The sequence below is a fragment of the Pipistrellus kuhlii genome, unplaced genomic scaffold (assembly GCF_014108245.1).
Source record: "Pipistrellus kuhlii isolate mPipKuh1 unplaced genomic scaffold, mPipKuh1.p scaffold_m20_p_3, whole genome shotgun sequence".
NCBI lineage: Eukaryota > Metazoa > Chordata > Mammalia > Chiroptera > Vespertilionidae > Pipistrellus > Pipistrellus kuhlii.
The window spans coordinates 15,483,686-15,508,776 of NW_023425529.1; the positions used below are offsets into that span (position 1 = coordinate 15,483,686).

At 45.6% G+C, this 25,091-nt stretch overlaps 1 protein-coding gene across 2 annotated transcripts in view; it reads right to left on the reverse strand.

The window, feature by feature from the left end:
* VWF (von Willebrand factor) overlaps positions 1–25,091 on the reverse strand; it is a 120,635-nt gene that overhangs the window by 20,171 nt on the left and 75,373 nt on the right. For both annotated transcript variants that reach the window (XM_045587659.1, XM_036455712.2), the window contains exons 28-43: positions 23,628–25,018; positions 21,794–21,910; positions 21,561–21,701; positions 20,912–21,055; positions 20,017–20,181; positions 18,689–18,732; positions 18,187–18,364; positions 16,226–16,446; positions 14,879–15,071; positions 14,342–14,683; positions 12,599–12,798; positions 7,362–7,464; positions 6,494–6,568; positions 5,488–5,592; positions 3,909–4,114; positions 2,746–2,895 (exon numbers count right to left, since the gene is read on the reverse strand). In XM_045587659.1, coding sequence (XP_045443615.1) covers positions 2,746–2,895; positions 3,909–4,114; positions 5,488–5,592; positions 6,494–6,568; positions 7,362–7,464; positions 12,599–12,798; positions 14,342–14,683; positions 14,879–15,071; positions 16,226–16,446; positions 18,187–18,364; positions 18,689–18,732; positions 20,017–20,181; positions 20,912–21,055; positions 21,561–21,701; positions 21,794–21,910; positions 23,628–25,018 — 3,775 coding nt within the window. The remainder of the gene's footprint in view (positions 1–2,745; positions 2,896–3,908; positions 4,115–5,487; positions 5,593–6,493; positions 6,569–7,361; positions 7,465–12,598; positions 12,799–14,341; positions 14,684–14,878; positions 15,072–16,225; positions 16,447–18,186; positions 18,365–18,688; positions 18,733–20,016; positions 20,182–20,911; positions 21,056–21,560; positions 21,702–21,793; positions 21,911–23,627; positions 25,019–25,091) is intronic.

The window sequence follows — 25,091 nt, forward strand, 5'->3', positions numbered from 1 at the left end:
TAGAGCTATGGCCAACCTCATTCCCTGTGCTAGTGCTCTGCTTTCTATCTGATAAATGGGAAGAACAGTCTTGCCTCTTCTTCCTTCTGGAGGAGTATCATGAGGATGAATAATATATAATGCATTACGTTCAGTTCCTCAGACACAGTTCCTAATGCCATGAGTTAGTCTGATTCTGGAATCTAAAAGTGGGGAATCAGGTGGTCATAAGTCTTCAAAGAAAATCTTCTCTAAAGTTTATATGATGGAGGGGAAATTCCTTTTGCCATCAACATGGAAGCAAGGCCATAGGCATGTAGGCACAACTGTAATATTCTTTGGGAAGCCAGCCTGCCTTTTGCTTGCTCTACATGATTTCTCTGACATGAACAGTAGAAAACTATGGAGGTGGTTGAGGAAGTATATTTCTCCAGGCTGTGGCTTTAGAACACATGTGTCAAACACAAGGCCCGCGGGCCAAATCCGTCCCGCCAGGCCTTGCAATGTGGCCCCCACCGCGCTGTCATCACTGCACTCCGCTGCGTTTTCATCACAATGACAGTTTATGACTGTTCAGTAAACCATTCGGCCTGCGATTTAGGCTGGATTTTAGATTTTGGCCCCTTCTCTGATTGAGTTCTACACCCCTACTTTAGAAAGAAAGAATCAGAGGGTGATAATTCTTTGCTTTTGTTTTTATTTTTATTTTTGTTACAACCTAGACAACAAATGAATTTGGGTAAGTGAGCTCAAATGTCTCTGGAGCCAGACCAGAGCCAATACCTTCCTCTTTGAAGAATGAAGTCTGAAACCATCACAATTCTCTGAAGCCCCAACCTCAACTCAAAACATTGTACAGACCAAAGTCTAGCCTCCTACATGCTTTCAGCTTTCACTAAACCAAAGCCTCCTTCTCTTCCTTAGAAAGTGTGAATGGGTCACTCAGTTCTCTGCAGGAATCATCTGGTCAAGAGTTCTAGAAATGTTGCCTCCTTCACCTGATCTCTGTACCCATTTTCTTTTTGAAACTGCCTCCAGCACCACAGCCTCTAGACAGACAAGTTTCTGCCATATAATCTGCACCCTCCCCAACAGCTACTGGACTAGACTGGGATGGAACAGAAGATCCAATCCATGGGATGAGCTAAGCCCATCAATTTTCTCCTTGAAAAGCCAATCTATTGAACACAAAGATTGAACAAGTCACACTGGACAGGGATGGCTCTGGATCTGAAAAGTCGTGTTGAGTTGAAGCCAGATGCAATAAAGCCATGTGAAAATAAAATTTATGAGAAAGCAAAACTTCTTCCCAGAGGAAGTTGACCTGCAATGCAGAACTGGAGCAGATGGGCAGAGAGAAGCAGACAGGGATGGGGCTCATAAGACACGGGAGAGAAATGTTGTATCCCAACTTATACATCCTGTACTTCATTTCTGAGTTTTACTTTGGCTAACTTGAATAGATTCTGTTCTTTGCAACCAAAACTCCCTACTGAAACACAAAATATATTGGGTGCCATATATAAGTGGCCTCTAAACAGTACTCTCTTTACTTGATAGCAATTTATTCTGATAGCCTCCATGGCCTATGGGAGGAGATAGAGACCAACAGGTTTCCAAAACTTAGCATTCCCATAAGACACACCTGGATACCATAGCATCATCACCTCTCAAAGTTGCCTAGCAACTCTGCTCCTCCTCAGTACATCATTGCAGGTAGCACAGCAGATGAGCTGAATGGACTCCATATTTCTGGATTTACTCATAATTCCTCCCTTTCATCATCAAGCCATACATTTCCAAAACCCCATCAAGAGCACTGTCTTCTCTGCTGTTAACATTTACAGAAGCAATCACAAGATGCGTTACTCTTTTTCCATCATCAATATCTACTGATAATACTGCACTAATAATAAAAAATAGCATTAAACCAGCAAGCAGAATTTGACCCCACTTCTCTCTGCACAAGATTGCTTCATTTATCTAGGGTCTTATTAATCTTTAATGTTCAAGAAGAGTCCCCAAAATACAGAGAAATCTTGGGGGTAAACTATAATGAGAATTTAAAACTGATTGAGGAAGACTAATCATATTTTTTTATACCTCAGATTATAAGCACAGTCTAAAAAATCACCAACCTATGTGGAAACACTATAAGACATTAAAACTGGAACAGTCTCAGAAAATTCAGAACATTTATTTGTTCTAGGGATAGCCTACCAGTGTTTCCCAAACTTTTGACATATGTGTATCCCTTCTATAATTTTCGTAACATTGAGTACCCCTCGTACTCGTGAGAACGTAGAATTAGGCGCAGCTAAGCACGGTGCAGTGCATATCCCCACCAAACTCCGGTGCAATGCGTATCCCCATCAAACTCTTCCCATATCCCTGGGGGCATGCATACCACACTTTGGGAAACACTGGCCTAAGGTAATGTCTGAAGTGGGAAGAGATAGAAAAAATCAATTCCTCTTTTTTGGCATTTAATTCACACCTCTTCTCAAACCAACTCTCTAGCCCTTTGGACTCAAGACCATACAACATACATGTCCATTAGGCAAGGATTACCTGAATCACAGAAGGATGATATTGCAATCCTTCCTTGATGCTTCTTTCTTTTCCCCAGCTCACTTCCCTCCCTCATCATCCTGGTCTTGAATGAGAGTTTACTAAAGGGGCTTTTTGCCTCTTCCTGGGATGCCCTCCCTCTACTTCCATACCCTGAGTGCTTCACGCAGTGTCTAGTCTCTCTCTGCATCTTACCAACTGGCAGCTTTCTTCACAGGGCTTCTGAGAGCACTGAGCCACACGCAGGCCCATCACAGCATCCTCCATGTCGGTGCAGGTGCAAATATCACAGCCCTCTTCCCAGAGCTGGCCAATAGGGTAGACAGTGCCTCGGTGGACACACACCTGCAGACACAAGGTTTCTGTAAGTGAACTAATTCAGTTCATTTGAACAAGAGGTTAGAAAGCATCTATTATGAGTTGGAAGTTTCTCAAGGTTACACTGAGAATATAGCAATAAATAAAACCAACATGGTCTCTGCCCACATGCAGGGATGCTTATAGAGTAGATGCTTGTAAGTATGAAATCTGGACCTGCTCCTGCTCCTCCAGAACCTGGGCACTTAGAATCTTTGAACTGGAAGATAATCCAGAAGGGACCAGAGGTCTAGAGCATTCCAGGCAAATGAGTGTGTGCTCTAGCCCTAATAGGCTCCAGGGAAGGGTAACTGTGACTTCTCTTTGGCATTCAATGCAGGACTCACCCTCAATAGTTCAGCAGCTATAACTCTTCTCAGATCTTCCTACTGTAATTATGGTTCATCTCAAGTTCTGCCAATTAATTATTTTTCATGATAACTCTTCTTGGTGGATCTATTCCCTATGACTGCTATGTGCATTTAATATCTGTACCATCTATTGATACTTTATTGTATTCAGTTTATATATACTAGCAAGACCATAAATTGACTACATCTTACATTTCTCCCATAATACCTAGTACAGTATCAGTTCTGGTATATCACAGTAGTTGCTCAGTAATTTTTGGATGGAATAAAAGAATGGAGGGAGGGAAGAAGGGAGGAAAGATAAATGAATGAATTGATAGCAATTAACAAGTGAGTCAACTATTAACTCATCTGTAAATAATGGATGCCTTCATATTATTTCCTTAGTTAACCTAAAGAAATATCTTTAAAGGCCAGACCATGTCTTATACCTTGTTTGTAATCTCAGCACCTAGCCATAGTAGATTCTCCATAAATACCTCTTAAGCTAACTAAATTCCCATTAGGCTGAGATAGAATATTGACTGCTCACCCAACAGCCATATAGCATTTGGTTTGGGCAGGAAGGCAAATCTTTTATGATAAGCAAATGTTTGGCCATCATCCCAGCCACAGCTGAGCAGCCCCTACCTTGTCAGGGAGGCAGGTGATTGTGGTGCAGCCACAGTCATTGGTGATGGCCGAGGACAAGTACCCCAGAGGGCAGGTCACCGTAGAGTTGACACAGTTACAAGCACACTCATACTCATCACAGCACTGGGTCTTCCGAAGCGTCGGTGTCCGGTGTGGGGGACAGGAGGGTGGCAACTCCCTTCTGCACTCCTCCTTCCTGCAGGCTGAGGAGCAGAAAGGTGACAACCTAGTCCTGCCACACTGGGCATTAAAATCAATCAGGGTTTGAAAATATCCAGCTATTAAATAAAAACCCAGGGGATTCTAGGCCAGAGGATTAATTCAGAAATGTACATAAGCCCAGTTCAGGGGCTGTGGGTATTCAATCATCCCTAAAAGGAGTTAGTCTCCAGAGAATGTGAACATCAATCAAAAGGAGAAATGTGAAACTAGAAATTTTAATGGAGAAGAAGAGAAGACTCTTCAGTCCCCCTCTACCACCTTCTCATGCACATTTGGATGGGATAAAGTCCTTCCAGCTATTGATTCTCAGAGGCATCAGATATAGAATCCCTAAGACCCAGTTAGGCCTTGGATGCCATGAGCTGGTAAGCATTTTTATATACTCGTAGCTTATGTGATCCTATCCCCACCTCAGTCCCTAGAACAATACCCTACAGCTTCCGGTCCTCTAAGAAGGTTGAATGAGAGAACGACGGCAATCGTCAAACTCACAATGTTTTATAAATGCCAAATCCTATCCTGTGTCCTTTGCCTATTCCACAGCCTCCTTCAAATACAAGATGTCCTCTCACTCTTGAGGTTTTACATCTAGGAGCTCAAGAGAGATTCTAAATCAACAAGATAAGAACTCTGCTTGGCCAAAGCCAGTTTGGCTCAGTGGTAGAGCGTCGGTCTGCAGACTGAAAGGTCCCAGGTTCGATTCCGGTCAAGGGCATGTACATTGGTTGCGGGCACATCCACAGTGGGGGGTGTGCAAGAGGCAGCTGGTCGATGTTTCTTTCTCATCGATGTTTCTAGCTCTGTATCTCTCTCCCTTCCTCTCTGTAAAAAATCAATAAAATATATTTTTTTTAAAAGAACTCTGCTTGACTTCAAGTGGGTATTCTCAGTATCCAAATACAGAACTCAGTTTCTTGACACATCTTACTTTAGTACAACCCCATGCTTAAATTATAGTATTTAACGATTAGATAATAAAGCATACAAAGGGGAGAAAATTGTTCGTCTGTTTGGGAATAAGGTCCAATGATGAGGACAAACCAAGGAAACTTTTCCTCCCCTCAATGGTGTGTGGGAGAATGAGAGTAAATAGAGATTAGGTCTGGAGATTTCTTCATCTCAGATACAATTGCCTCATAATACAGCTCAACTGGCTGTGCCCACTCCCAGGACACCTTCAGCATCATGCAGCTGGGAAGATTTTTAGAGGGTTCAATCAATCCAGGGGTGACCTTGACCCCTATGTCCTAGTCATCCCGAACCCTACTAGAGTCAGCTAACTAGAATGCAGGACACCTTCCCCAGGCCAAGAGAGAGTGGCCTGGCTACCACCTCCTCTCCACAGAGGCTTTACCGCAAGTGAAGTTGGGTCTGCACTCCCCCGGATTAATCAATGTGGGCTGGAGGCCACCTTCACAGTGAGGCACCGGGGGCAGGTCACAGCTCTCCACGTCACACACTAAGGGACAGAAAAAAAATAAGACATCCTTCAGAGTTTAGCAAGGTTATTCTTGTATTACCTGTGAATGGCACCCTATATTTCTATTCATGCAGACTTCTGTTAGGTAGATGGTGATTAGGAGTTAAAGGTAGAGATACAGATAGAGGTAGAAGTGGAGGGGGGAGATAGATAGATGATAGGTAGGTAGTTAGATAGATGATTGATAGATAGATAGATAGATAGATAGATAGATAGATAGATAGATCTAGATCATACAATAAGCTCATACTGATTATGTTGTCATATGCTAGGACTTTCAGGTCACAGCCAAGTCACTTGAACCCTCTAGACTTCTGTTTCAAATCCTGCAAAGTGGGAACTCTACTGCATAGAGTCAGTCTAAAGATGTAATGAAATAATAAAGGCAACATGCCTGAAATATTGTAGAAGCCTAAAAGGTCTACAAAATGAAGACTTGGACTAAATGATCCCCCAGTTCTGTCTACTGTTAACATTCTCAGATCTACTTTACACCACCTGTTCTCAGGTCAGATCTTGCTGAAATCAAGGTGCCCTGTGTGTGACCTTCTTCACATCTAAGATCATCAGAAAGGAAAAAGAAAATGGGCTGCTTTGGCCTTTCTCTTCAGTCAATTTCTGAACACTTTCCCCCACCAGTGATTACCCCAGTCTTTAATTGATGCTTTCAAATCTGACATTTAATGATTTACTACAGAATTTCTCTAGGCAGGAAATCCTATTTTCTAGAGGTTACTCTTTCCATTATTTAGAAAATCCAATCAGCCCTTGTCCACCTCCTTTTGCACACCCTGTGCCTGAAACCAAATGTCTCTTGCAGCACCCATTCACTTGGGGCTAGGGCTTGGGCCCTGGAGAATGCCCAAGGTGAGACACATACCACATTCATACTCCGGGCAGCACTGGTCTGCGTTCTGGTGGAGGCGAGCCACTTCACACGGCCCACATGTGGGAGCTGGAAAAGAATGCCGCAGAATTCAGAGAAATAAACAGTGGTACAGCCTGGAGCAGGATCTAAAATATGGCAGACTCTCAAAGAAGGTAAAGAGAGCAGCCAAAGAATATAAATATACTTCGCCCATGGGCACAGACAACAGAGCAGAGAAGGCCAGAGGAGGGGTGGCAGGGATTGGATGGAGGTGGGCAAAGATGGGGAGGATGGAGGACATCTGTAATAGTGTCAACAATTTATATATGTAAACGGCTAATATGCAAAGTGTCCCCTCAGGAGTTTGATCAGGAGACTGGGAGTTCAATCACTTGCTATGATGTGTACTGACCATCAGGGGGCAGCACAGAATGAAGGAAGGCCCCAGCCAGCAGCCAGCAGTCAGCAGCCAGCAGCCAGGAAAGAGAGGCCCTGGCCAGCAGCTGGAAGGAAGGCCCCCAGGCAGCAGCCTGAAGTCCCCAATTGCCCTGATCACTGGCCAGGCCTAGGGACCCTATCTATGCACAAATTCCGTGCACCAAGCAGACTATCATCCGTAGAAACCAGCACAGGCCTTACACAACACAGGCTATGGGATTTATGAGAATGAGGCTGTTGACCCCTGAATGTGCTTTCCAGGAGACTCTAGTCTGAGGGTCAAGGTGGAACAGGGTTAAGCTCTGAGAGCAACTTGAGGAACCCCAGCCCTGAGAGGTAAGGAAGGGTGGTCTGGCCTGGGAAACAGGCCAGGCCCAGGAAATCCACATGTGGATATGGTGGCTAGAGGGCCCGGAGGGAGCCCCAGAGAGGATGAACTCACCTCTGGCCGTGGGGCAGGGGTGCGAGGTGCAGTTGACCTTCCGTCCACTGAGGCATATGCAGATCAGGCAGGGCTGGTGGTCTGGGACCCAGGTTTCCAGGAACTGAGAGAAAACGAGGTTCAGAAGGAGTGCAGGGCATTAGGGCAGAAAGCTCTGGAGTAAACGGAAGTCAGTTCCCCCAACTTCACTGCAACCTTGTTGCGAGGATATGCTTATTATCATTTCTACTTATCAAATGAGAAAGTTGAGGCACTTGCAGTTCTGGGGTCGAACCAGCAGAGGTAGGGTTTGAACTCTGAATCCACCCTTTAACAACAGGTTCCGCTGCCTCCCAATAAAAATTAGCATTAGATATGTTCGAGATTTTTTTCCCTAGGGACTTTGTGTTTATTTGCTTTATGTTCCTTATCATTAACCCTATCAGGAAAGTACTATTATTTTCTTCATGTATAAATGGTGAAACTGAGTCACAGAGAAGGAACATGACCAAGTAGCACACCCAGGATTTGAACCTGGCATTCTGGCCCTAGACACCACATGTTCTACACCTGCTACTCACAAGCAGTCACAATGCCTGACACTGCTGGGGCTGTGGGCGTGACAGACATTGGATAAGTACAGTCAACTTGAGGAAATAAGATCATGCAGGAAAAGTTGCATGAGATAAATGAAGTGTGATACATCCACACTGTGGAATACTACTCCGCCATAAATAGTCAAATACTACTCAGACTATCGAAGAACAAAACACACACAGGTGAATCTCAACAGTGTTATGCTAAGTGAGAGAAGCCAGGCCAGGGAGTAATATATACTACATGATTCCATTTATATAAAATTCCAGAAAATATAAACAAATCTATAGTGACAGAAAGCAGACTAATGGTTGCCTGGGGATGGGAACAGGGGGTCAGAGGACGTATTAAAAGGGGCCCAAGGAAACCTTGGGGGTTAATGAAAACGTCCCTTGTCCTGGTTGTGGTGGTGGTTTTACAGGAGTACACATGTGTCATAACTCACCCAACTAAACACTTTATTAGCTGCTGGTTATTATATGTAAACTATATCTCAATAACGCTATTTTCAAAATGAAACATAAAAGGACCACAGGAGGACAAAGAAGAGGAGTTCACTGGGGCCTGGCCCTCAGAAAGGCTTCCTGATGAAGTGCCTGTGAAGGGTGGGAGGTGGACTGGGGTGGGGGAGCTGGGGGAGGAGAAAGAATTCTGGGTGTGGAACAGTTGGGAGAATGTCCTGTGGGTCAGTGGGCAATTGTAGAGGCCTTCCCTGCCCACTTGAGGAGCTTAAGTTGGTGGGCAATGGGGCAGCCCTGGAGCTTTATAAGCAGGGCCCTGCTTCCCAGGAAGACTGTTAAATAAGGGCCAAATGGTGAGGGTAGCAGGACTGAGAGGGAGGGCTGAGGAACTAGGAATAGGAAACAACAACAACAACAAAAAAACAAAAAACAAAAAAAGAGGTTGCAGGAGCTGCTATTGAAGTGTTTCTGGGGGCCAGGAAGACACAGAGAGGGGCCCTGGGTGCTGGCCTCAGAGGTGGGAGCAGAGAGCCTGGGCAAAGTGGCAGGGGATGGGAAGCATCGCTCATTCCTTCAGGCCTCTGGGTGATGCCAAGAAATGGCAAATGGTGGGGAGGAGGTGGTATTTCGACATTTAAATGGCAAAAGTGGTGAAATAATAAGAGGGTTATAGTTTTTAAGTATTTTGAGGGATCTCTCTCTCTCTCTCTCTCTTTAATACTTTATTGATTTTTTTTTTATACAGAGAGGAAGGAAGAAGAATACAAAGCCAGAAACATCGATCAGCTGCCTCCTGCACACCCCCCACCTCGGATGTGCCCACCACCAAGGTACAGGCCAGAATTGAACCCGAGACCCTTCAGTCTGCAGGCCAAAGTTCTATCCACTGAGCCAAACCAGTCAGGGCGATTTTCCTCTCTTTTAAAGGAGGCTCTTTAAAGAGCCTGTTTTTGTGGACTTCAGATATCTAAATTTAAGAATAAATAATGCTACAACTATCCTGAGAGGGGGCAACACCACAATAGATGACCATATGCAGGTGCTAAAGCTCCTCCTCTGGGGATTTTTATTTTCCCAGGCAGCTTTAAGGAGGCCTGTCTGAGACAGGAGACAGAATCTTGGGCCCCTGGAAAAGCCCTTTCTGGTTAACACTAAGCTTTTAAAAACCGCCAGCGGCCAGCTATATAGGGGCATAACATGCCGGGTTATGCAGTGAGTGGGCCAGCAGATGGCGCTCCTGCATCAGCACAAGCCATCTCCAAGGCAGCCCTGTCTCACGCCCCAGGTTCCAGGGCGAGGATGTGACAATTTACTGAGACAGGAGAACAGATATGAGAGCTAGCTGCAATTAAAGATTTCAGTGACAAAAGAATGGCCCACAGAGAATTCGGCAAGGCAACCTAGAAGTCTTCAAACCCTAAGGTCACAGAAGGAATATAAGCCCACAGCTGAGAATTTAAGAGAAGATGCAAATGAACAGTATAAGTTAGAGAATCCAAAGATCAGAGACAAAGGGAGGCTCCAGGTAGGGGCACTAGGCTTCTGGGTGATGGAGGCAGTTCTTGCTGAGCTGCACTGAAGCAGTGCTTGCCCTGCACAGCACCCCCTGCTCCCCAACACGAAGAGAGGACAGCCAGCACGGCTCTGGATCCCTTCTGAGCCGGCAACAAGGGCTCCCATCTTTACAGTGCACTTCGTAACCTAAACAAGAGCTATGGAAACTGGTAAATATTTTGCCCTTCCGATGTTACCACAAGAGATTTATACCCTGGTTTATTTCCTGAAGGAAAAAAATTCTGGCCTTAATTTTTCATTTAAAAAAAAATTCATTTAATGGAAATATTTTTCATATTAGACTTTTTTGTTCTTAACGCTACTTTGAAAGTAAAAGCTGCAATTGCAGGTGGCTGGATAAGATACTTGTTTTCATCTGTGTAAGCTGTAGTATTTTCTGAAATAACTAAAACCGGCTGTGCTCCCTTCATAGTTTTAATTAATTCATTTTATGCTACTTGATTTTAAAACATTTTTATAAGACGGTTTCTATGTCAAAAATAGCGCACTATTTGGAAGCATTCTTTATACCATGTGAATGCATATTCCCGATGTGTTGCCCTGAAGATGAGGGAGCAGTGAGAGGGGGAAACAGGGTCAGAGAGGAGTAGAGAAAAGAGGGGTAGAGACACTAAAATAAAATTCACAAGCTTCCAGCTTTTAGCCCCCTGCAGACAGCTGATGGCCCCAGAGCCAGAAACATTTTGCAAACTTGAGCTGACTTCTCATCAGGATGTGAAGGAAGGGAGTAGAGACCACATCTGCCTCCCTCTGAGAGTATATTACCATGAGCAGCAAAACCAGTCTGCAATTACCACTGGGTGCTAGCCCCACCTGTGAATGGTACACATCCCTGGAGCCCAGCAGGAGTGCAGGGAGAGCAGTGTAAGGTTTGTCAGCTCGTTTGGAGAATATTGTGGTACAGGAAGTTACTTAAATTGGCAAGTTGAAATATAGTTGTAGAGTATGACTGGGCTTCCCTCTGAGTTTATCTGTCCCACCGTGAAAATAAATGGGATGGAGCCTAAAAACAAACAGAGCAGGTGGAGCACCCAAGTAACGGCCTAATGGATGCCCGTGCTGATTTGCACTCCCAGTTAGCTCAGAGGTTAGCTCAGGGTTCTGATGAGATCAATGGCAGACACTATGGGATATCCTGGTGTAGAGAATAAGAATGCGTTTTATCTCCTTGTGCCATCTGAGCCTCAGTTTCCTCTTCCACTCAGTGGGACATATAATGACGTTTCTACAGAGCTTTGGGGAGAATCGAATAAAATAGTCCATTTCCTGGCTTACTGTGTCAGGGAAGAACAGTGTAGTTACTGGAATTGTTGCTTTCATCATTCCCCATTTGGTTATCTGGCCTTAAGGAGCTCTCCTAGCGGTGATTAAACATCGTGGCAAGTCACCAAACCCTATCCCTTAGTGATAAAGCCCTTCTTGTGATGACAGAGATGTTAGGTTTGGGGATCAGCACATGATCATAGAACACATTCTCCTTTGCTAGAACCCAAATGTATTCCTCCCTCTACCATGCTCTGTAATATCACTGTCAAGTATGAAGGACAGAACCACAGCACACACAAACATGTGCGCAGTCACACACTGCCCCAGGTCCGACAAACACACATGTTGTCTGCCAACTTTGAAGAGATACAATTATCATCTTAGGAAGGGGAGGATCCTTTCAAAATGTATAAATAACTCCTAAAGGGCTAAAAGAATTGATGACTTCCACAAAAATCAAACCCGCCCTTCCCCCCCCCCGCCCCCCAACAACAACAAAAAAGGCCTAGTAAAAGGGCAATTTCATATATTGGAACAAGCAAGTTCTCTGGGGCCAGAAATAGCTTCAAATTCTGAGTTCAACACTCAGCTCTATAACTCACAAACTGTGTCCATGGGCAGTGCCCTAAGCTAAGCCTTAGTTTTCTCATAAATGTTTTGTATTTATGAGATGATGCAAGATATCCAGTGTGTTCTTGGAATCCTATTCCAAGAGACTAGTCCTAGTCCACATGCACACCCGCCCGCACACACACACACACACACACACACACACACACATTCACTCATCCACCACACATACAAATTTCATGGTTATATAAGTTTGATAAGTGAAGACCCTCTTAAATACTTTCCACATGTTAGTACATTAAAAACTCTAAATAGCCCTACAATAAAGCAATCTATTTAACTTGTCTAGCTAGTGTTCTTTAAATGTTCTTGACCACAGGTAACTGTTAATATCCTATAAAACCCATCTTTGAAAATTTTTGAGATAATGAATAGATAGTGGTTAGTACAATGAAAGGTATATAATATATAATGGTGGGCATCACCACATAAAATATTATTTTCCTATCCTTTCTTAGATTCCTATAGCATCTATTTATATCAATATAATGATAAAAAAAGTATTAGTAGCAATAGTAGTAGCACAGCTAACATATGACAGAGTCACGATATGAACCAAGATCTAACTCAAAAGCCACTATGTCATACTGCTCCCCTATCCCTCAATGACCCCCTTAAGAGTCAACCCCTGCTGCTAAAGTTAGAAGGGGCCAATCACTGATGAACAGTTCATCTTACTGAGCCCAGAGAGAAGCAGCCCCATGGGAGGTGAAAGACCAGGGCTCCTACCTGGTGCCGGACTCCATCCTCACCGACACACTGGGTGCAGGCCTCCTCGGGGACACAGCTACCTTCCAGCATGACTTGGTGTGAGGGGCAGAAGCAACCTTCCGAGGGATGGTTCCCACAGGAACTTGAATTGCCCTCACAGTGCCGAGGGCAGCCATGCTCACAGTGGTTGTACACCAGGGATGATGGGCAAGACATAGCTGCAGATGGAGAAGAAGGTCACTCTGGATGGCTCACACCCACCAGAGGGAATCTGAGGCACCCAGAATAAAGACTACATTTCCCAACTTCCCTTGCAACTAAGGGTAGTCATGTGACAAAGCTTTGACCTATGGAAGAAGAAGGGTAGACTCCTATAGTAGCCTCCAGGAATCTTTAAAAACAAACAAAACAAAACAAAAAAAAACTATGCATACCCTTTTTCCCTTTTCCATCCTTCACCTATTCTGCTTCTTGGAATTTAGATATGATAACTAGAGCACCATCTTAAAGTCTGCAGAAAAACCACACCCAACTGAGGGTGAGCAAAAAGTTAGATTCCAGTTTGAGGCCCAGAAACAGCTGGACCACCTCCCTTTGATCACTGTGTGCCAGAGAATTTTATTTCTCTGTTACTTGCAGCCAAATTTAATCATAACTGGTTATATGAACCTGTGTGTCCTTAGGAAGTATCATGGTTCTTTCTTTTGAATACATTTATCAGTATATTTAATGCTTACAAACTCTTCTTAAAATAAAGTAAGGAATCTACAGCTATGATGAATTGCCTTGGGAAAGAAGCTACAAGGTGATTTATTCCTTCCACCCTAGCCCTGCTCAACCCCTTTCTTAGGTTCTCATGGTGCCAATGCAGAGAAATTCTCCAAGGATTTTGAGCATCAAGGATTTTCCTATGCACAATAAATAGTCAGGATGTAGACCAAAATATTAGTTAAGCAGAGAAGGTGATATGAATAACTCAGAAACTAACATTTGCCCCTTGATCTGCAGGCAGATAGAAAGGAGGCCGTACCATCCACATGCACTCAGAAATTCAGAGCTCAAAGGAACCTAGAGGTTGTTTAGTCCAACTGTTTCATTCTAAGATGCAGAAACTGGTGTCATCACCAGCTGAGCTGCGACTAGGATGCCCAAGTTCTCTAGCCCCATGTAAAAGCTGTGAGAGATGTATACTTATAAACTCATAAACTCTGAGACTCCAAGATGCTTGTACATATTGATTTCTCTATCCCTTCTCCCCCACCAATTAAGAGTACAGAATTATATTGGATCGAGTCCAAATAGGGAAGCTGACCTTGAAGGGGAGATACCTACCTTGTGGCATCTGTAACTAAGAAAACTCTAGGTATTCAAATGGCAAAATTCCACTCACACTCCAAAATTCTGCTCAGGCATGGCCTACTCTGGGAGGCTTTGCTAAAGCTTGGTGGAACTTTAAATTCAAAATGACTGACTATTCTGTTCTTTGCTGGTGCCCGTCTGTGCCTAACACATTAACATCACATTTGTCTGAACACTAGAATACTACTAGAAATGATTGTGTTTTCATTTACATAGAAATTCAACACTCGAATTACTTATGCATCTCCCACCTTCTTTGATACTAACTGAAATCCTAGATCAGAAGAAATGTGGGATTTTGATCCTCATTACCTAGATAAAGAATCTGAGTACCAGGGAAGTTGAGCAAGCCCACAATTAGTTAGGATTCACAAATTTTAGGGGATACGTATAGCTACTCACCACAGAAATCAGCTCTCCTCCAGTCAACACAGACTCCATTAGACCGACAGAGGTGGGCATAAGAGGCGATCGTCTCACACACTTGCCCTGGGTGGCAACTGTCCTGCTGGCACATGGCATAAAATGTGGCTGGAGCAAAGACCTTGTGGCACTCAGCAAACAGTGCCGAGAGGAGGACCTGGCAGGGGGAGGTGCTGGAGATAGGACACTCCTCCTCGGGAACAGGTTGGCATATCCTCCCTGGCTGCTGCACAGTCCAATCCTGGACGAGCCTTTTCCAGTCTGTGGTGACCGTGCCATCCCTCAGCATGAAGTCATTGGCCCCATTCTCATCACAGATCCCTAGAGAAACCAGGAAAGACCAGGTTGGTGACTGTGGGTGCCAGCATATTGATGCCAGAGACCTGGCCATTCTCCATCCCCACCAGCATCAGAAACTTGCTACTGGACCCAGAAACACAAGCATCCAAGAGTCCTGAGAGTACAGCAGGGAAGTTTTGTAAGTATAAAAGGAGGGAGGATTCAAAATGTTCTTACCACAGAGACCATACATCTTTGAAGCAAAGGTTTTGGGGCTGAGTTGCAGCTGGAACTCGTTGTTTTGTGGAGTGAATGTGAAGATGTGGCCAAGATGATTGAATCTGATCTCATACATGATAGCACCGTAGATGTTGACTTCCATGTCCCCACTCACGTAAGGGACAGAGACCAGAATCCCATTCACCCCCACCTGCCCAAAAAAGAAAATAACCCATCAGTTGTAACAGCAATAAGGAATCCGAAAATTTCACTCTTAGCTTCTTCCTGAAGTTACTAGCAGTCTCCAACATTCACCATATTCAATTCCAGGGTTATCCACAAACCCTGATGTTTATCAACAGCTCTTCTAAAATAAAGGAGTTCTGAAGAGCTAGGCAGGAGAACAGACAATTATAGTACTGTACAGAGACCCATGAACCTGGAACCTGAAAACCCAGTGGTTGAAGCACCTTGAACCTTGAGTCTCTGTGTGCTCCACACAGGAAGACAACCCCTCAGGATAGGCTAGGAAAGTTGCCATTTTGCCAGCTCATCAGTGTCTCCAGGAACTGCTAACAAGACTAGTTTAAGCCTTTTTTTAATTTTATTTTATATTTTGGTGGGGGAGAGTCATTAGGAGCTTTTTGGAGGCCCCATCACACAGCATATCAAACATATTCAATGTATTCACAACTACGATATTATTTTTGCTTTAAATGTTTTGGAAGGCTTTTTCTCCTTTCTAATTTTAAAATTTTGGCTGTGAGTTACTCATCTAATATATGACTAGCTATGATTTTTCAGCAATTGCAGCACACACTCAAGAATTCTTGCAAAATGAGATCTAACCTATAAGTTGTTTTTCACATAATGAAATATTTATGATTTCTAAATGAACAAGTAAAGAAATTGTCATAACATAACCTTTAGTAAGCATTTAACCAAACATTTATTTAAATCGGTTTTGCAGTTTTCTTTTTGAATTTTGGAGCCATCCATTTTCTTGGGCCCTACATATTTCCAAATGCCCTAATTTAGGCACTAAATAGTTTCTTTTGGAAAGCTAACAAGCCTGAGGCACTGGGCTCATAATACCTGCTGGGTAAACAGTACTGCTGTCAACTCCAATTTTCTACCAGTGCCAGAATCTGGCTCTACCTTCCCAATTTAATGCTACCTGAAGGTGGCACCAAATCTGGGCCCAGAACAACATGAAATTACACCAAAACAAGGGAGATGGCAAGAAGCCCCTCCAAAGAAGGTGGTACTCTGCTAGTTAGACAGAAGGCTTCGTCTCTAATAGGAATGCCAGCTAAAACCGTTCATGTGGCTGCCTTGCCTTGGGACCCACAAAAGTCACCTCACCTCCATGTCGCTGTGGAGCTCAACCGAGAGGCCGTTATGTTTCACCTCAATGGACTTCATGCACGCATGCCTTGCCCCAGGGCTGCATGCACCGTTATGGAGAATCAGCTCCAGGTCCTGCTCCTTGTTTTGAAATAGAACATACGAACAGCTGCCCGTCAGCTTGAAATTTTGCCCATCAAAGGTCACGATGTGCCGTGTAGAGCTGCCCATACACACACCTGGACAGGGGACAGCAAATGAGGGATGTGCCGTTATCCAAACTCCCATCCACACAAAGAGCCAGCGTTACCAAAGTGCTCACAGATAAACAGAGTTGAGAGCTGAACAGGTCCTTTGAAGTCCTATAGTTTTGTTTCCTCCTTTTTACATATTAGGAATCTGAGATTCTGAGAGATAGAGTGCCTCAGGTAAGTAACATATGGCTTTAAATCTTTTCCTAGGGAAAGCTTACAAGAACAAGCATTACACTTTTTAAAAACGTGGCAAATTATAGAACCATATTTAAAAAAAAAACACAAAAAAAAAACAACAATGTAACGTGCGAAGTGAATGCTCCACTCTGCCTTGGCCCAAGAAACAAAGTTAAGTTCTAGGGGTGTTATGACTCACTGAAATCATGAGGAGCTAAGCAAAGCATGAGCTCACGATCTCACTGTAAAGTAAGTTCACCTAAAAACACGTGTGTCCTTTCAGCTGCCAAGTGACTAACGGTACAAGTGGCCATGTTGACTTGATCCCTTAAGAGATCGCACACGAGAAATACTTCCGAAGCCAAAACAAATGGCTAGGTCTCAGCACTCCCTCATTTGACACTCATTCACTCATGTAATCAACAAATTCTCAAGGTTCTTATTACAGCACCACTTGGGAATCCTAATCATGCATCTATGTAAGAGGATTCCGTGAAAATCCCTCCAATGGAAAGCACCGCTGCCATACATGACTTGAAAGCTAAATGAGGACCTAGGTGAAGTTGGAGGTGAGCTTTTTAAACAAACTATGATCACTTCTATGGTGGTGGGTAAATAAAAGCCCAAGAAAGAACTTAGAGGCAGTTTAATGAATTAGTGAGGCTGCACTAACATCCCTTACTCTAAGACAGGCAATCTCCACCTGCAAGAGAGAACTGTGTACCAAGGCAGCACAGCCACTGACAGAGGGTGGGTCTGGATGGACCATGGGTCAGAGCTGAGCAGCCTCTCCAAGAGCTTCTTCCACTCAAACTCCCCTAAATCCCTGAGCAGCCTGGCATTTCCAAATGCCCGTACTGAATGCTCCTGGCCTGTTGACATCCATGCTGCAAGGGATCCCAAATACTCCAGCTATTGAATATTGTCAAGGAATCCAGCCCCAACTTCTAAGAGAATGTAGTAAGTCACAAGGGAAAGAAACGGTGTGAGCTCACACTTGGCAAGTGAATGAGAATGTCTCTGCCCACCATAAGCACCCTCCAAAAACATAGGAAGAGCCATGGCTGGTGTGCTCAGTGGTTAGAATGTTGGTTTTGCACCAAAAGATCACGGGGTTCCAAATTCAATTCCTAGCTCCAGTCAGGGTGCATGTAGGAGGCAACCAATTGATGTGTCTCTCTCACATCGCTTCTCTCTCTCTCTCTCTCTCTCTCTCTCTCTCTCTCTCTCTCTCTCTCTCTCTCTCATTTTCTTCTCCCTCCCTTATTAATCTTCTACTCTATCTAAAATCATTGGGAAAATATCCTCAGTTGATGATTAATAAAAACAAACAAATAAAAACAAAGACACGGGAAGAGAACAGGGATCCCTAGGACTGAATGAAAACCTGTCCAGAGGATATGATAGGGTGTGATATGGGTAAAGGTAGCACTGAGAATGCCTGTGGTGAGGAGAGAGGATGCTTAGCTTCTGGTCTCCCTTTCTGCACAGCCCAGCTAAAAGCACTGCCCCTTTAACACTTCTAGGCTGGAGAAGCAAAGGACTCACAGGGGCAGGTCCAGCGGCAGCCACAGGTCTCTTCCATTCTGACAGGCGACTGGCTGTTGGGGCACGAAGGCCTTGGCACCCGATCACAGTTGACCCGATGACTATTCAGCAAGGTCTGGCCATCTGGCAGGCACGTCACTGTGTGGCACTGGTCTGGCAAGGTCCAGACATCCCCAGGCTGCAAAAGAAAGAACCAGATTCAGGCAGAACATAGGATGAAATGCTCCAACTCTAAGCCCATCTACTAGGACAAGACCCCTCTAAGGACATAGAGACTAAAACCTGGACATAGGCCTAAATGACAAGTAGACAGAAAACAGAACACAAGATTCATAGATGGACCTATCCCCTCCCCCGAAAAATAAAACAAACAGAACATAATATAACGGTAAGAAAGAAAACTGGACCAAGACCATAAGGAAAGAGAAGTGTACAATGAGGAACAAGGTCCCAAAATATACATTTCTGATTCTTTTTTCAAGGTCAACAAAGGGGAACTTACCCTCTTCTCATTTCCATCCTCATCCATGCAAACTCTAACATGCCCTGAAACAGACACAAACCAGATCTGAGTTTCCTACCATCACTCAGAAAGTCTAGGCCATTCACAATGTCTGTATGTGCTACCTGGGCTAGTTCTTGAAGTTGACTTAACTCTGAAAATAATCTGAGTGTGTTTAACAGTGAGGGTGTGGGTACACCTGGTAAGATGCAGGCATCCCATGGTTCTTCAGGAGGGTTTTGTGGTTATTTCTAATTGTGATGATAGCAATAGTGACAATACAGCAATAACTATGGTTCATAAAGCTTTTTCAAAGTCAGTATCTTCTTTTTCTTTTCCATAAATCAGTGCCAGTGGGGGAGTAGGAAGGAAATAAGGCAAGATCCTCAACACTGGAAAGGGAATTTGAAATTTTCTACCAGGAGGAAAGGGCAATAATTCTGTAGTAGGTTTTGACTCGCCACTAATTACATTAGGAACACATATTAAACCAGGTCAAATAAATCATGTGTGGTTAAAGGAAGGTTTCTAATCTTAAATCAACTTAAACTATGGTATTTTGATATTAGATTCTATGTTACTGTGTTTCTAAAGGCCCATGTATTCATGCTGAGAGTGTGTCTAGGGTATGAGGAAGAAGACTATGATCTACAGGATGCTGAGGTTCCCTATTCTATTTTCTACTTCTTTATCTAAGACTAGAGGCACGATGCATGAAGATTTGTGCAAAAATAGGTCTTCCTTCCCCTGGCTGCTGGTACCACCTTCACCCCAGACCAGAGCTGCCTTTCTGACATTGCTCTGGCTCGGAGCTGCCTTTCCGCCTTCCCATGCTGCCCAGAGGCCTGGAGCTGCTGGGGTGGTGCAGAACACTTGTGTCATCGCCATGGCAACAACGCAGGTGTCCAGCCCTGCGCTCAGCAGCTAGGTGCCAGCATATGCAAATTAACCTTCCATCTTTGTTGGGTTAATTTGTATACTCACTCCTGATTGGCTAGTGGGCATAGTGAAGGTATGGTCAATTTGCATCTTCCCCATTTATTAGTGTAGATGCCTGTGCACAAGTGAGCATGGGCTTTTTCTGCTAAATTTTGGATGGGAAGTTAGAACAAGAAATAGGACTCTACCCAGCAAGCTGTCTGGTAGTCCCTTGGAGTTCATAGTACATAGTTTTCATGAGCAGAAACTTAAAGGTCCTGGTCTATGCAACAATCTTCCTTTAAGACCAAAATCTTGTGCATGAGGACCCTCAGGTCTCTGAAATGGGCTTTGTTGCTTTTGTTTTTATTTTTTGAGAGTGGGGGGAAGAAAGATATTACCAGACTCACCAGAGCACAGCTTGTGAAGGAAAGAATTGCCCAGTGTAACCATAGTAGGGAGGTCTTCAATGCGCTGGAGCTTCACCACATTGGAGCTGGCATCTGGGCCTGCCAAGATCCTCAACTGGGCTGGGTCATACTGGTCCCCGATTCCAATGGGGAACACTGTCACTCCTAAGTGAGCAGAGAAATAAGAAATGGTCTCTGCCAACCTGCTCTGTTCAGGTGGCCACCAAGTGGACTGGCCTGAAGCTACACCCTGTATCTGTATAGAGCCTCGTGTTTTCCAGGCTGGACATTCACAGGTGGCCATGAGAGGACTTAGCCCCATCCAACTCACCTGGCCCTCCCTCATCACCACACCACCTGTCCGGGCTCACATTCTGTTGATATTCACAGCACAAGTTGTTATGGGACACACAGGCTAGGTCATGCCTATTTCATCCCCTCCCAAAAGCAGCAGCCTTTGTCTTTTTCCATCACTCATCCCCCAAACCCATTAGGCTGGTACTGGAAAAGGGCTCTGAAAACGGGAAGTTCCCCAATGGTTCTCAAGGCCCCATATGAATCCCTCTCGCCTCAGACATGGAGAGGGTGGTGAGAGACCAGACTTAAAAAAAAAAAAAACAAGTGTGAGCTACGACCCATCCCTGGACACAAAATGAAAATTAAATGTTAAAAATCTAAAGACTGTAGACAAATGGAGGGTTAACACATACATTACTACTTGGTTTCCAAATAGCACAGGGATTGATTGGATGAGTTCCTCCTGTTTGAAACCTGGCCTCGGGCAGCTATGGAACATTAAAATCAGCTGCAATACCTAGAAATAACACCTTCCCACTTTTGATCCTCAAGCAATGTAGCACAGTCTCAGGATGGACACTGAACACTGGACACTTACGGTTGGATCTGGCAGCCTTGGCAGCTGTAGTCACGGAATCAGTGGAGGTGCCCATGATCAGGATGACCACTGCCTTAGAGGCACCCAGCCTGGCACCATGGACTTCCGACGTGATGTATTGCACAGCAAAGCCCAGAGCATGCCCTGAGAGTGAAGAACAGACCACACAAGTGAGTCTTTCCTGGCTGCGGGGAAGGTGTTTCTGAAGCCAACTGGACATCCTGCCTCCAGGTGGATCCAAAGCAGAATGATTCAGAGACTCAGGAAGTCTCGCACAAAAGTGAGATCCAGATGAGACCAGAAAGAGCATCTAGGCCCTCCCTTTAGAGTAGGGGTGTCGAACTCAATCAGAGAAGGGGCCAAAATCTAAAATCCAGCCTAAATCGCGGGCCGAATGGTTTACTGAACAGACTTAAACTGTCATTGTGATGGAAACGCAGCGGAGTGCAGTGATGACAGCGCGGTGCGGGCCACATTGCAAGGCCTGGCGGGATGGATTTGGCCCGCGGGCCTTGTGTTTGACACATGTGCTTTAGAGCAAAGAAAACTGAGGCCAAAACCAAAGTGACTAGCCAAGGTCACTCCTCACTTATGCCAAGAATGAGGACCAGACACAGCCCCTGCATCCCAGCCCATGGCACCACGTTACCAATTTGGCTGGGGCCTCCCTCCTGCAGCATGTGGTCCACGAGGCTCAACAAGTGGGTCTTCTCCTGGGCCATGTTCCACGGCACATCGATGGTGGTGATGCTTCCATACTGCAGCACAGACACATGCATGAGCTGAGGCCCTGTGGAAAGAGGACATGGAATGGCACTTTTGAGCAGATAGAGCACCAAGAAGAGCCCCTTTCTAACCTGCTCCTTCAGGTGCCTCACTCACCGATATTGGCTTTTGAAATGAAAGCCTTGGCAAAACTCTTCATTTCATCGAAGTAAGAAGCTGGAAAGCCGGAGGAGCCATCCAGGAGGAGGATCACATCCAGGGGCTGGCTGCAGTCTGCAGAGAGACGAGAAGGTGAGCACACAGTGCCAGCAGGGAATCAACCACTGCAGCACACAGCTGCATTCAATGTGCAGACACAGCCCAACCACGTGGCACCACCATAGGACGTGTCACCATTGGTCTTGCAGGATGACAAGATGAGCCCTGGAGGAGATAAGGGGGCCAGGAGTGCCCCAGGCTTGGAGGCATTGGGAAGACTCCAGTGCCACTCAACGGCAGTTTAAATGCCTCCTCGTGAAAGCAAGAGGCATCTGTTCTCACAGTAACAGGAGGCTGCAACTCTTCCAGAATTAAGTGAGATTTTGGAGCAGCAAATCAGGGAGATAGCAAAAGGAAATGGAACAGCATTATGGCCTCGAGGTCTTATGGGTAGGTAAGTGCTTTAAGGTATATATATACTCAATATATATATATATATATATATATTATATTATATTATATTATATATGTATATATAAAATCCTAAGCAACCATTAAAATTGGTCAACTTAACAACTAGTCAACCAGTAGCTATGATGCACACTGACCACTAGGGAGCAGATGGTCGATGCAGGAGCTGTCTCCTACAGCCAACCTTCCACAGCTGGCCAACCTTCCGAGGTCCCTCCCCCTAGCCAGCCAGGTGGTCAGTGCACTCTGAAAGCCAACTTCCCTTGGTCTCTCTCCCTAGCTGGCTAGCCCTGATCAGCCCCTATCAGGACTGGGCAAGATGGCCCTGATTGGCCCCAAATCCAGCCAGGCCAAGGGACCACAACCATGCACGAATTCATGCACCAGGCCTCTAGTTCTGATTATAAATGCCTACTGCTCATGAGACTGTTCTGGCACAGATCATAGTGAGGAAGCAAACTCTGGCCTAAACACCATTCTGAGACTAGGTAAGATGGTGCTATGCCTGTTCTCTTCCACAGAAATATCACAAGAATTTCAATAAATCTGTGGCTCTGATTAAAACAAACATAAAGAAACAAAGACATTGATACAAAGTTGGAGGAGAAAGAGACATTAAAAGAAGGCTAGTTATTCTGGGATAGTCCCAGACACACCAAATAAAGATGTTCAAGAACTAGGAATTGATTAGACATTAGTATCCATTCTGAAGGCAATAATCATAGCAAAGTGGCAAGCACTTGCTGCATGCTGGGAACTGTTCTAAATGTTTTTCAAAAAAAGTACTATTGTTATCCCCATTTTACAGATGAGGAGACTAATACACACAGAGGTACTTGCCCAAAATCATTACACACAAAATTGCCATGATTGCCCAGCTAGTAAGTGGCAGAGGTGAGGTTCAAACCAAGGCAGTCTGGCTACAGAATCTGAGCACTTAACTGCTACCTGTCACCATTTATTGGCCTTGCCCCCAAAGAGCGTCAGCTACTTAGAATAATTGCATCCATCCAGTGTTGTCAAAAAGCTGATCATCAACTAATTTCACCGATTACCTCCAAGGCAGGGAGTTGGATTGGGTAGGATGAGGCTGAGTGATAAATAAATATTTTTTACTCCCTATATTTGGTATTATTTAAATTTTAACAATAGACTTGCTTTACCTTTGAATTTACAAGAACAGATCCTCCTCAATAAAGGATCACAGATGCCTCTCCCTGCCTGGGAGGTGAGGACACAGGCACTCTGGAGGGAGCAGGGATTAGAACTCAAGAGGCATATCCCCACCAAGGCATGGACCCTGTGCAAGGTGCCCACATACCTGGGGCAGGGGAAAGGGTGGGGGAGAGGGTGGGGATCTGCAGCCCCTCTCCAGAGCAGCACGTCTGCAGCACCAAGTCAGGAGCCTCTCGGGGGAGTGTCTCAAAGTCCTGGATGAGGATGGGGGCATTGGGCCAGCCGATCCTCTCCAGCTCCTGCAAGTTGGCATGAGGGCCCACCCCGATGGGCACCACCTGGATGTCTCCAGGCATCCTCTTGATCTCATCAGTGGCGGGGTTCCCTGTGACCATGTAGACCAGGTTAGGTGCCTGCTCCCGGTCCCCCAGGCTGGCCGAGAAGATGTGTTCAGACACGTACTGCAGGGCCAGGCCCGTGTTGGTGCTGTTGCCGCCATGGTAGCGGATTTCCCGCACCCGCTGCAGGACGTCCCGCTTGGACTGTATCTCTCGGAAGGTGGTCTCCTCGGTCACCGTGTATGAGAACTGCAGCACCGTGATGTGGATGCTCTCCTGGCCCACATCCATCCGCCGGATCACTTCCTCCATGAACTCCTTGCTCCTGTTGAAGTTGGCCTCACCGATTTGGTCCGACCCTTCCAGAACAAACACCACATCCAGAACCATGGAGTTCCTCTGGGGTCCCAGCGTGGAAACCCCCAAGGGCTCCAGACCCACGGTGACTTGGGCCATAGGAGGGGGCTGCGTTGGGGCTGGCGCCTCAGGGGCCAGATCACAGAGGTAATTGATGATTTCGTCCCTTTGCTGCTCCAGCTCGTCCACACTGCTGAGCACAAACGCCTTGTTCTCAGGGGCCTGCTTCTCAATGAGGCGGATCTGCTTGAGGTTGGCGTGCGGCCCGATGCCCACCGGGACCACGATGACCTTCTTCTTCCTCAGGTTCTGGACGTAGCGGATCAGGTTCCGGCTCAACTTCTGGGGCTCCTTGCTGGCCATCAGGAGCAGGGCGATGCGGGAGGCCTCGGGGCGGTCGATCTTGCCGAAGATTTGGAAGAGCGTGTACTTGAGGACCTCACTGGTGGAGGCCACTTCGCTGCCCGCATACTGGACCTGGCTGGCGATGCGCCGCATCTCCGAGGGCCGCTTCCGGTCCCGGAGCTGGATGTAGGCGTGGGAACCCTCGTGGTACTCCACCAGCGCTACGCGGATCCGCTTCTGGGAGATGTGCAGGCGCTCCATCATGTCCACCACAAAGGCCTTCAGCACCTCAAACTCGGCTGGGGTCAGCTTGGAGGAGCCGTCCAGCAGGAAGACCAGGTCCAGCAGCTTGCTGCAGAAGAAGTCGTGCAGCGGCGGCTCGGGGGTGTCCTCCACATACGGGGTAGTGGGGCTGATCGGGCCTTCCGTGGGGGGCACCTCTAGGCCTCCGGGTTCCCTGCAAGCTTCACAAGTGAGGTTGACACCATCACAGTGACTGCAGAGGGAGAGAAACAGAAATGGTTCCGGAAGAGGCTCTGAGCGCTTCTCAGCCCTACTCAGAACCACTG